At 35.1% G+C, this 13915-nt stretch overlaps 1 protein-coding gene across 1 annotated transcript; it reads left to right on the top strand.

The window, feature by feature from the left end:
* The first annotated feature begins 606 nt into the window (after positions 1–606).
* LOC129282761 (putative nuclease HARBI1) lies at positions 607–7651 on the top strand. Its single transcript, XM_064099105.1, has 6 exons — positions 607–681; positions 3481–3558; positions 3826–4036; positions 6056–6342; positions 6930–7084; positions 7562–7651. The coding sequence occupies exons 2-5, from the start codon at positions 3514–3516 to the stop codon at positions 7035–7037; spliced, it is 651 nt and encodes a 216-aa protein (XP_063955175.1). The 5' UTR covers positions 607–681; positions 3481–3513; the 3' UTR covers positions 7038–7084; positions 7562–7651.
* The last annotated feature ends 6264 nt before the right edge of the window (positions 7652–13915 follow it).

Here is a 13915-nt window from a genome sequence, read left to right as displayed (position 1 = left end):
ATTTTTCTGTAAAGTTTACAAATTTTCCGTAGAAATTCCACTTTACATATATATATATTAAAAATTAATCTCAGAAATGAGACGTTTAGTGGTTTACGGTACAAATCTTTGTAAATTTACTAGAAAGGTAGCTGTAAATTTACGGACAAGATTTAACAGAAATGGCAATTTCTACGGAAACTTTGTAGAATTTACAGAAAAATCAGGTTAATGATAAATTTACTGACATTGTCCGTAATTGTAGTGAAGATCATTATTGAAAGGAGACGTTTACGATACATCTTGTCTGTAAAGTAGATGTAAGTTTATGGACAAGATTTAACAGATTAATTTGTAATATGTGTAAAGTGCAATTTCTTCAGAAAATTTGTAAAATTTACAGAAAAATCAGGTTATAATGGTAAATTTACTGACGTAAGGATCGAGACGTTTACGATACATCTTTGTAAATTTACTGTAAAGTAGATGTAAGTTTACAGACACGATTTAACAGATTAATTCGTAATATGTGGAAAGTGCAATTTCTACGGAAACTTTGTAAAATTTACAGAAAAATCAAGTTAATGATAAGTTTTCTTTTTCGAGCATGCGCACTTGAGAAGTTTGTGAAAAGCCCGCGAAGCAAAGAGAATTTTCCTTGCGGTCTTGGATGTGTCAAGTGATCTTCTTGATCAGAAATTCGTAAGTATTTTGCTTTGAATTCGTAAAAGAAATTTCTGCTGTGCCTCTCTGGAATATGTTGATACGTTTTATGCAGTTATATGAAATTAATAGTGTTGGTTTTCATGATTACGAACAAGGTTTTGGCATTGACGAGTCCAGACGATGCAATGTATCGTCGCGTACGCGCTGCTACAGTCCCATTGGTGCATTTGAGTGTTGGATATTTTGACACTGTGGTTGAACGAATTGAATCGAAGGTGCGAAGCCGTGGGCCAAGCTTGTTTTATGAGCTTCACAAGGATATTTTATATTATGATGCCATTTATATATTCATTTGTATCTTCATTTGTAAATGTCAAGATGAAAATATAAACCTCAAAATATTAAATTTGTGCAATTAAACTTATTTAAACTTGGGCTAGATTAGATTAGGGCCTAGCCGGTAGCCTAGCCCTAGATCTAATTCTAAATCAAATCAATGTCAATGACAATGGCATTGAATGGGTGATTTCAACTCAAGTACGGTGTTGAAATCTGGTGTTGGTGTTGTGACAACACCAGCCACAACACCGCACTTGAAATCAGGCTGGACTGTTAATTGGGATTGACCTCGGAAAATATGACGTATTTCCGGCAGTTCGTGTTGAATGTCGTCTGCTGAACCCAGCACTGCGGCTGGTGTTGACGATCTACGTGCAATTTCCCCATTCACCAACACCAACCCCCAGGGATTGGGAAAATCATGGTTTCAAGTTCGGTGTTGGTGTTGGCAATCTCAAGCTCGTGAACAGGCGGCAAACACGATGAAACATCCCTGTAAAATTAGCTTTTACAGTTAAGATGAGCTAGTAGTAGAACAAATCATTTGAGCTGTATATATATTGATAAAGAATAATGTTCACTCTTTTGAATTCTTGAATTAATTAAAACATTGGTACATGTATTCTGTACGATGAGAATTTAATGCATTTCTTTCCGATTTCATTTTCGTCGTCGAGACTTCTCGCGTGAAGTTGAGATGATTTAGCAGCGCAGCGCAGAGGCGTGACGTCATGTGCTATCGATAACGCAATTGGTATCATTCCTCTGAACCCAGTCCCAGCTCGGTGTTGGAGCTCGGTTCAGCGGCCTTTTTACGCTCTCAACACCAACACCGAACTTGAAATCACCCAATGTCAACTACAGTTAGTTAGATCTAGTAATACCTCAAGCGAAGTTCGCGCAGGCTCCACTCCACTTCACTACCGCTACACTACACTCCACCTACCCAAACTTCGGGACGGTGAACTCGATCGGATATTCCGAGTGACAAAGGTGGGGTGGCCGATGGAAATGTTATTTATTGTAAAAATCGTAACAAAAAATATAAAGAGAAAGAAAAATAGCTTAATTTCTTACTCTTCACCCATATTTCACTCCGTGTCCATCCTCTGGTTATCCTCTAAATTGTTGATTTTGAGCCAGTATCTATTTCCTCACACGTCACTATTCATGGCCGATTTAAAAACATCGCATGCGATCGGTCGCAGGTCAAACAGCATAAATATTTATATTATTATTGGATGGTTCAGAAAATACCAAAAATATTCTATGAGTATGGGAAAAAAAAATTTTCCTCGTTTTATTTTTTTCTATAATTTTTACAATAAATAACATTTCCATCCCACCTTTGTCACTAGCGGTAGTGAAGTGGAGTGGAGCCTGCACGAACTTCGCTCGAGGTAGATCTAGTAATGACTTAGTGCTGGCTCGCGACCGACGGGTTTCCATTCTCAGCCATTCACTGATAATTCAGTTAAGACAGTGTGTTCCATGTGTGTATGTGTGATGCGAAGCTACCTCAGCTCAAGCGATGTAGACGACCTTGTTGGAGCGTACAGTGTAGCGGAAGTGGAGTGGAGCCTGCACGAACATCGCTTTAGGTAATGCGAAGCGTGCTGTACATGTGTCCTCTGGAGGTGTGGGCATGGGTTTAGTGACAGTGTGCATGTGATTGTGAAGGGTTGAAGCCCGGGTTGAAGTTTCTTACAGCTCTGTGGGTTTATCTATAATTAAATGATTCTCTTTTCAAGCTTAAATTTTATAATGATGATTGCTACATTCCAATTATTTGATTAAATTGTTTGTTTTAGAACAGGTCTTTTATTTTGTCCTCAGTCTATTTCTCCCATTACATATCAAATAAAGAGAGTCTTCACTTGTGTTTCATTAAATTATTATACAATGTCCACTGTAATGAAAATGGAAACATGCCGGTCAAATGAAAGTGCAATATAAGTGGAAACATGCTGGTCTATTGACTATATGTTGACCATATAGTAGAAAGCAAAATTTGTTCTCAGCTGTAATTATTCTTCTATGGGAACTTGCTTCTCATAGATAAAATAAAATTTCCGAAGACCCCATATAATTTTGTACTATTTGGTGCATTTAAAGAGGAGAAAGAAATGCTTTTTTTTTTCAATTTGCCTAAATTGCATTTAAAAATATACCTTTCTTTTGCTTTCGGCACAGGCCAATTTTTAGAGGCTGAAATATTAAAGAGTTGATTACTTAAATTTCGTTCTAAAATCTTTTTCATATCACTTGCAAATAGAGAAAATATAGCGCCCCCCCCAAAAAAAAAAAAACTTTAATTTTTAAAGGCATCTCGCACAAATGATTACAATGTTTTTGTTTTATTTATCATTCACTATGAGATCTGTATAAAGTGATAAACCAATGAATTATTTTTATATGTATATGTTTCCAATTATTTGCCTACCGGTATTTATTAAAAAATAATGTTTGTGTTGTTATTTGACAATTGTTTCACAGAATTACGTCGTCGGTTGACATCTACCTATACCCATGGATTATCTCCATCACCTTCACAACCTTGAATTGCTAAGAGAGGTATGATTGATAAATTTGGTTTACATTGTTTTAATTTGTTTAAAAGTATTATTGAAATGATTTGATGAGATAACAAAAATGAAAACTTGAAATAACATTTTGAATGTAATTTTTGTTAATCTTGGGAAGACAATTAAGATTGCAGTTATTATGTTGGTAGATGTGTAATCAAATCTACATGCACATGTTCACTGTTTGGAACGTTTATAAAGATCACAAAATAAAAGAATTAAAAATAATATTCAACTCTTCTGCATACATGTACAGCTACCTTTGCCAAGACCACGTCGTGGGCTACGGGATGCTAGAAATCCATCGGAATCGTATGAGGATGGGCCATTTCGAGATCGGTATCGACTGTCAAAAGAAACCGTCATCATCAACATGCTGGAAGCCGAATTGAAGAGGGACACACAGAGGAATGATCCACTTCCCGTTTATTTGCAGGTGTTGACGGCTCTCCGTTTTCATGCAGTGGGTGAGTAATTGAATTAAATGATTATTGAATGTTTCTGGGCACTGTTAAATCTATTTGACTGAGGTTGTTTCTATTAATTTTAGGACTCCAGACAAAGTTGATGATGATGACAATATCTAGAAATCAGAGAGGGATCACATAAGTAAGAGTATCATTTAAGCAAACAGTCAAGTACCTATGAATTGCATGCTTAAAAATTCCAAAACTACCACAGCAGGAGTGAAGCTCTGCTGTTTCTGCTGTTAGAACTGTTATGTCAGGTTAGAGTTATAAATTTGTCATTAACTCTAAATTGGCAGATCACCCCCACCCCCCCCCCCGAAACTTGGCTGTGTTGCGATGAAAAGCTATGAAATTTGGCACATAGATAACAACTCGAGATGAACATACACACAAAAAACTAGAGCTGCAATCGTATCAGAACAATGTGCATGCATTGACGCCTGTGATTTTATGGAGGGCAAGAAACAGAAGGAGATAAAGAGAAAACTCCTGAGGATATACATTTTCAAAATATTAAGAGGGCGCTATTTTTATAGGCAATGGTCACTGATGCGTAAAAAAAACATTTTGCATATGAGGGATGATGCCATTAGCAAACCCTAAAAAAGTGATACCAAGATAAATGGTAACAAGGAAGTGATGGCCATTTTACTGTTTTCCAACTTTTTAATAGAGAGCGCTATTTCTTAAAGGTAATGGTCACTGATGTGCGTAAAAAAACATGGATTATGAGGGATGATGCCATAAGCATACCCTGAAAATATGAGACCGAAATAAATGAAAACTAGGAACTTATCGTCATGGCCATTATAATATTTCTTTAGTTTGCAATAGAGGGCGCTATTTTTCAAGATAATGGTCATTGATGTGTAAAATGAAAAAAAAAAACAATTGAATTTGGACTATCATAAGTCAACCCTGAAAATATGAAACTGAAATAAATGAAAACAAGTAAGTGATGGCCATTTTACTATTATTCCACTTTGCAATAGAGGGCGCTATTTCTAAAGGTAATGGTCACTGATGCGTAAAAACAGATGAATAAGGAAGCATGTTCCCAAATCAGACCAAAATAAATAAAAACAAGGAAGTTACGGCCATTTTATGATTTTCCTACTTTACATTTCAATAAATATGAATTTTTTTTTAATGTAGACTATTTCGGATTTGAATTTAGGGCATGAAGACGGCATTTTCAAGGGCAAGTCATATTTTCATATGAAGAGCAACTCTTAAACAATCTACAGCAATTTGTTAGAAGTGTGTAGCATGCAGGATAAGAGAGTAAGGATGGGATTAGGAATAGTATGCAAATGGACTAGAAATTTACAAAATGGCGCCTGGATGGTCATGCATTGCCCCTGTCCGTCCGCCCCCCACTTGGTTTCCGCGCAATAAGTAAAAAAATATGTAATGGATAAAAAAAGTTTGGTGTGTAGGTATAGGACACCAAAATACAGGCTCAGTTCGAATTCGGAGTCCGCAGGTCAAAGGTCACAGCTCATTAGATATGCGAGTTGGTTTCCACATGATTATCATAAGTTCCAAATGAATATTTAGAAATGTTTTTTTATTTGAATTATAATCATGTGAATGATCACACATAGACATCTACTATGTATGGGAAATACCATGTATGTTGCGCGCCATGTTATATAGTGGTACACTTTGGGGGTACTGACCAATTTTTTTGAACTTTTATCAATAGATGTGCAAAAACATCAAGGTAAAAAGTCAAAAGCACGGGGCAGAAAATAAACATTATTCAATAGCTGTTTTTGAAGTCAGTACTGCTGCTATATCGAATCGCGTATGATGGCGACACTGCAAGAGGCCTTCCACTTGTTAAAATGAATTGCAGAAAATTGTCTGATATTTGTAAAAGATGAATATTCTTATGAAATATGTGCTTAATTTTTTTTGTCATCAGAAGTATCATCTGTATGTGTAATGAAATGTTTTAAAATTACCTCGAAACAATGACCTATCAACCATATGGTTTGTTTGATTTTACAGGATCATTTCAAAAGATGCATGGTGATGAGGCAGCAATATCACAGTCATCAATGTGTCGAATCATCAAAGATGTGTCAGAAGCTATAGCAAGAAGGAAAAGGCAATACATGAAGTTTCCTTCGACAAGAGAAGAAGTTGAAGCAACTCAGCGACAGTTCTTCCAGTACTGCAGATTTCCAGGAGTGATAGGTGCAATTGATGGGACACATGTCTACATCAGGAGCCCTGGTGGGGATCAGGCAATATACTTCCTCAACAGGAAGAATAGATACTCGATCAATGTTCAGGTTAGATTAATTATACCCTTTCTTAGGCCCTTTTCACAATTAGTGCTGAGACTGCTTGCAACCTTTGTGATTGTGTGCGACATATATTGTGATCAAATGATTGCAATTGCTAATACAAGCAAATGTGAAAGCCACTTAAATTACTATAACTAGAACAATGTACTATTTTGTATAAAGTTTGGCCAAAAAAAAGAATGTGACATTAATTTTCTTTCCTAGGATTTCCTATCACTTCAGTTTCATTTATAGTAATTATTCGATTCGTATTTGATTGGGTAATTTTTAAAATGAGTAGTTAATTCTGTAGCATATATATATATATTTTTGTGTGTGCAAGTACTGAGCAATTGAAGCAGTGGAAGGGTGGGGTGATTGTTGGATAAATCAACCTAACATGGAAAGCACACCAATAATTTTTATGTGCATGCATGTTAAAATTGCATTCCAAATATGTGATAAACTTGCAAAACTCAATTGTTGTGTGCTCCCATTGGATGTCCCAAAGAAAATTGAAAATTAAGTGCCCAGAACGATATAGAGACAGTTATGAATGTAAGATTTGATATTCCTCTTTTGTCTTCTGCTAGGTTGTTTGTGATCAGGCTGGGAAAATAACAAGCATCGTTGCCAGATGGCCTGGCAGCACACCTAACTCCGCAACCGTAAGTCACTTTTCAACCAAACTTGGATGGTAGATGTACTTAGGCGACCTGCATATTATGCTGCAGTCGGAGGTCACATGGTAAGGTCAAAGTGTTCAAAGTTTTTGTAGAAATGTACCAAACCCGACGGTGCTCTCACTCCATGATGTGTCACTGCATCGTAGCAATCCAGTCGGATTTGAAATGGTCTACACATGTTGAATATATGGTCAAGCGCGCAAATAGTCGTTTATATGTTCTTCGCACTTTGAAATATCATAGTCTGTAATTTCAGGACCTTATAGTTGTATATACTAGTTTCGTGAGACCAGTTGTTGAATATGCTGTACCTGTATGGTCAGGAGCACTAACAAAACAACAAGTACAAGTCATCGAACGTATTCAGAAACGTGCCCTTAGAATCATTTTTGGAGCAGCATATTCTTCATATGAGCATGCTTTACTCCAGTCAGAACTGATGTCTCTTGAAGATAGATGGATCAAACTCTTTGTCTTGCGTTTGCGAAGTCTATGCAAATCCCCACGTCTAAACTGTATCACCTTCTACCTCAAAATAGGACTTGTCAATATCAGACTAGAAGCTTGGCCGGAACAGTAGAGATGCGATGTCGAACTTCACGATATAGAAATAGCCCCTTGCCCTCGTTGATTCGGCACCTTAAAGAGAAATTCCAGTAGTTGCAGTAAACACTGATTTCATGAGAAAGTCTGTAAAACAAGGCTTAATTGTCATTAATCATCGAGGATCTAGATCTGGTACAGTTACATAAACTGAACTTTGTGAAATCTTGAAATCTACGCTGAAAAATGTTCAGGCTGAAGATCCCCAACACAGATAAGCGCACGTGGGACAGTGTATAATTATTGCTTCGAATGTCGGGCCCGACGCTCTACCCGAATCCTGTGCTTATTTGCTGATTTCTCAGCAATTACACAATTTCTTCCAGAATCCTTTGGCACATATGTTTTATTTATACAAACAGACACTTTGGTGGTCATTTCATTGGATTCTGTACGAACTCATTTTGATATCGTTACCAAAACTAGCATTTACCTTTAACTCTAAAAGAATTGATTACAAGGAGTAGTTTTTTTTGTATATATCTTCCCCTATCGTTACATGTATAATAATATCAAACTACGAATGGCTGAAAATTAAAGAACTCATCATTCATTGGACTCTTAAAATGTGATATCATTAAAAGATTGTTTTTTATAAAATGCAGATTACATACTAATTCTAATGTTGAGTTCTCTTTATGTTGGCGAACTCAAGTTTCATTTCATTCCATTTTACTTTGTTAATCAAAATATTTTTCTTTCATATGAGCAATTATTCACTGATATCTAGTCGTAAACTTAATATTTGAATTGAAGTCATAAAAATTGCCAAAATATGTATTATTGCAGCATATTAGATTATCGTTTTTTCCCAAAGTAATGTAATTCAGAACTTAATATGTAAATGTGTTTATTAATTTCTCTTTGTATATATGTTTAATCGTTTTATGATTTCTGTATACAGTGTATACTGAATCATTTATTTTTATTATTATTTATTTATTTTTGTTTTTATTTGTTTATTTTTTATTCATTTCATATATATTGTTTATTTCTTAATTTTATCTTATTTTTTATTCATAAAATTTACTTATAAAAGGGGGCCTTCACCCTACAAGCTCTGCTTTTTAGTTGGTCTCCTTCCCTTTCGATTTCATGGTATTATTGTATTATAAAAAAATGATTTAAATGTTATATTTTGTAAATATGTATATTGAACTATCATTGTAAATGTAAAAAGATTGAAAGAGAAAATAAATGAATTGAATTGAATTGAATTGAATTGCTTCTTCGCCCTTTTCTCTCTGTTTCCCTTCCACCATCAATTTCTTCTCTTCTCTCTCTCTTTCTCTGCCTCTCTTCTCTCTTCCACTATTTCTATTCCTTTCTGCTTTCCAATTCATTTCCTCTATCCACTCATATTTACATGTATTTTGAATATTTTTCAATTTTTTTTATTGATCAGTGAGTATCAATTTAAATTTATTTATGATATACTTTGTTACATATGTCTATATTGAAATTTGTTCGTAGTACTATAAGTTTTTTTTACCTTGTTATTGATGATTTTGTTTGAAATGTAAATTTTCGCAATTCGGCTTTTGCCGCAAAGAAAGGATTTTTAATAAACCATTTTGAATTGAATTGAATTTACAGGTCAACATTAAAGTTTATGTGCAAGGCTCTTATGACAAGTGTTATTCCATCCCAGTCATTTCACAATGAAGTTTCAATACAATTATGTTGTGTGCCCTCGCAAATCACGATATTTCTGGTTATTTTCATGAGTGGGCGAGACACAATCACTGTTGCCATGTTTTATTCTAGAAATAGTAAGCTTAGTATATGAAAAAAATAATTGAAAAAAGCTGGCCCGATTTGTCCAGGTCAGAAAAGGGCAACACAACGTTTGTTCAGGCCTTAAGTGAATGCATTCATACAATCTACCATGTGTTTGGGAGTACATGTTTAAATAGCAAATCAGCGTTCCTATTGTAAGGTATCTACTGATTAAAAAATATCTGTAAAAAATTTAAGAATTCTGTAAACTTGTTTTTTTACGGAAATGTGTAAATTTACATGGGAATTTTGTAAAAGTACGGTAATTTTACTGAAAAGGAATCCGTAAAATTACGGATTAAAAAAAAAAATTCCGGCAGCAAAATTTCCGGACAAATTTTTTTTTCCCGTTAATTATTTATACGGAATCATGTTAATTCACGTAAATTTTCTGTAAAATTTCCGTAAATAATATCCATATTTTACATGGGAATTTGTAAAAGTACGGTAATTTTACGGAAAAGGAATCCGTAAAATTACGGACAAAAAAAAAAAATTCCGGCAGCAAAATTTCCGGACAAATTTTTTTTTTCCGTTAATTATTTATACGGAATCATGTTAATTCACGTAAATTTTCTGTAAAATTTCCGTACATAAAATCCGTATTTTTCATGGGAATCTGTAAAAGTACGGTAATTTTACGGAAAAGGAATCCGTAAAATTACGGACAAAACAAAAAAATTCCGGCAGCAAAATTTCCGGACAAATTTTTTTTTTCCGTTAATTATTTATACGGAATCATGTTAATTTATGTAAATTTTCTGTAAAGTTTCCGTAAATAAAGTCCGTATTTTCAAGAATTGTAATTTACGGAATCTTGTATATTTTACAGAACTTTTCCATAAATTACCACTTTCTGTAAATTTACGGAAAAAAAAAAAAAGTCCGGAAATTCTGCTGCCGGACTTTTTCCGTTAAAAAACGGAAATTTTTCTAACAGTGTAAAATAATAAGCCGGGACAAATAACAAGGATAGTCGGTTTTCCTTATCGTCCAGGCGACTTCTAAATTGCGTAAATATGACTGCTGTCCCCTAATCATGAAACCATAGGATAGTCCTAAGCACTAAAATGTTGTGTCTTGAAATATTTATCAGTGAATTATGGTACTTTTTAGGTGAAAGTGTACCTCATTTTTTAAAGTTCGTTTTTTGGATGTTTACTTATTGCTGCACCATCATCTAATTATGTCACTAACTCTTGTAAAACATATATTTATGAGCCTTAAAAACATAGCAGAGACACCAAAATAGTGGCGCTAGGTGGGATATGAAGTATTGCCGTTTTTGTATCAATGATGGCCAATTCGAATGCAATTTTTTGGAGCGTTCTACATTTTTTTGACATAATGGACATTAGCGTATCTCTGTAATTCGTCTTCACCAATATTATTTGACCCTCGAAATCATGAGAAAGACACAGATATGTCTCTAGGTAGATAGTATATGCACTTTGTAGCCAAATTTTTAAATAATAACATCATGATTTTTGTTTGTAAAACTGCACCACTGATAAACCTTGAATTTTTTCCAATGCAATTTTCCCCCTTGGAACCATGATTTGTTATATGTTTTATTTTTCTCTCGGTAGACCCCAAAGTTGTGTCTACCAGGTGGATATTATATGAATTTGGACAATTTCAAAGTTACAACGTTCATTATAGACACCATTTTAAAAGGTCTCTGACACACTCACTGAATATCTTGTAAACACTTCCTAATTCGTTATTTGCCTTAAAAACCTTTTGATGATTTTTAAGTTTGATGATTACTTTAATTTTTTGAGTTACTGGTACGACACTGCCGTTATGGACGGTATGTTGGATTTCCAAGTACCTTGGACGACATTTTGTAACTATAACCTGTCTCAATAGACTTTGTTTAACCCCAAGTTTCATGAAATAGACGTCTATACCCTAAATGTTATGACATTTCAAAAACTTAACCTCGGTTAAGATTTGATGTTGACTTCGCCGCCGCCAAGGTCATCACCGCCGTCGGAAAAACGACGTCCATGTTTTGCTTCTGCTATGCAGACGAGGGGAAAATGGCGGACACGTTAAAGATATCACAATGTGATTATGCCAGCATTGCCCCAAAATTATCAAACATTTGGCCATATTATTAATCAATCAGCAGCTGTGAATCATGGCAGCCATCTTGGAATTGAAGATGGCTGACGAATGAATCGGATGCATTATGTTTGCAACCCAGGGTATCAAAAATAAGGCATCGACCCATGTTTCTGAAATATAATCACCCATACAAATCGTTTAATATGGGAAGCTGCATTCAAAATGCCGCCATTTTGTTTTTTGCCGATTTGATAATTAAAACGTCGGAATCAAGTTTGGCAAACAGCAATTTTTGATTCAGCACCCCTGAATTACCTTAAATCAATCGATAAATCAGCATTAACACAAAATGCCTAAAGCACTTTTTCTGAGCAAATTTTTACAAATCTGGACCTGACTAATAGGTATATATCAGGTAGCATTAAAAAAGGATCACCAGTCGCTCGTAAACAGCTTTATGACACGCTCACCTGGATTTATTTTAAATCCTTTGAATTTATAGCAGGATAGATACTAGATGCAGACAGGGATGCAGATTTTTTCAAATCATGTTTAAGATTAGTATACACTTCATAATGACAATTTAGTTATGATGTGCTACAATGAAATAGCCTCGGTTTCTTCCAAGGCGGGGATTTTAAATTAGAATTTGATCCGTGATTTTGAAACCTATAGCGGCGGTTTCTTTGTAAGACAATGCACATTTGATGGCTATATGTTATTTCATACGTGTATGAGCGTACTTTCAGAACGAATTAGCCTAAATTACTGATGGTCTTATTATATAGGATGACTTGCTTTAACTGTACATAATTATGCACATACACACGCACACGGCACACCTCCCACACACACAAACACACACACCCCACCCTCCCTTTCATACACACACATACTCCTTTTTTTTTTACAGAACCTAGGACGTTTGTGTCAGTAATCCGGCCAACCGAGGATCATATGTAATTTTTATGTACAACCGAGGACATAGTATATTGCTGTGAATCAAGGTATTTTCTAACTGCGACACTATTCAGCAAAAGTATATGATTTTTTTTTTACCACTGAATGGTTCGCATGCCGATGACTGTGTCTGTTTAACTGTGCAATGCATGTTTGCGTCATCGGTTGCCAGTGTGGATAAGTGCACATGTACAAACACACAAAATGCCTTAATTAACACTTGATGGTATACTAGCATTTTAAATCATGTAAAATGTTTCTGTAAATATAAAGAACTGTATTATTGCAAACTTGTCACAAAAATTAAATGATGTTTAAAGGCAAAAAAATATCTAAAACTGTACAACGGGCAATTTGTGTTTGATGCAAACAACTGTCATATAAAACATGGTTTCTGTCTTTGTCCATTTCTCATTTTATGTGAAAATTAAGTATGATTTTTTAGTGTTTTCCATTATTTTGGTTTATTCCTTTTACTCCTTTTCTTTATTTTATTTTAATATTCCCAAATAATACTTAATACCCATATGAAAAAAAGGATCAAGCCTTTTGAGAACCAATCCATTGAACACTTTTGAGTCAGTATACATGTAGACATACATCCTTTCTTGGGCTAATATTGATCATGGACCTTTAGGCCTGGAATGAATAAACCTTTGTGCCTAGAACGAATATGTTATATGAGAACAGAACACATCAGTCTCTATATATGCCTTCCGGTCATTTTGCTCACCAGGTGGGTGTTTCATAAAGCTGTTCGTAAGTTAGGAGCGACTTTAAGAACGACTGGTGATCCTTTCTTACGCGCTAAATAATTACCAATGAACATTAAATGGTGAGTATCATTTACCGCAAGAAAGGATCACCAGTCGAGCTTTATGAAACGGCCCCCTACATTTATTGATATATATTACGAAAACAAACCAAATATACTGGAGAGTGTGCAATTAATTTCATTTTGGTATTCCTCCGCTGTTGCTTACAGACGTGTTATAGAGGAAAGGGCGAGCTGTGCTGAAATTGGAATATAACATCTCTTTTGAATTAAAATGCGTTAAATTGAATTACTCTTCCGTCCAATTTTAATCGATTTTCAGCAATCAAGAACCAGGTGGGGTAACACTATATAGTTTACATCAATTGTATAGCTTCTACAGAAAAAAAAGGCGACACCAAAGGGGCTGGGGCCACCCTCCCCCTCCCATGATTTTAGTGGATACAACTGACAACGAAAAGGGATGAGAAAATGAAAGAAAGAGGATAAAAAGAAAGGTCTGAACAGTGTACTCTCTATTCAATTGAGAGAAATTGTGAGGGTACCTATATGCCGAAGTATGCCCCTCCCCTATCAAATATCTAGATCTCCACAGCAATGCATAATTCAATGGAAAGTTGTGTTACTCTTGTTCTTTTGTCTACGTGGTAGAACAAGGCTACTTGCCGCTGAGCCGAAAGTGGAGGCTGACCATGCAAAAAGA

The sequence above is a fragment of the Lytechinus pictus genome, chromosome 5 (assembly GCF_037042905.1).
Source record: "Lytechinus pictus isolate F3 Inbred chromosome 5, Lp3.0, whole genome shotgun sequence".
NCBI classification, from domain to species: domain Eukaryota; kingdom Metazoa; phylum Echinodermata; class Echinoidea; order Temnopleuroida; family Toxopneustidae; genus Lytechinus; species Lytechinus pictus.
The sequence above is the reverse complement of the archived record's forward strand: the minus strand, read 5'-3'. Positions and strand labels throughout refer to the sequence as shown.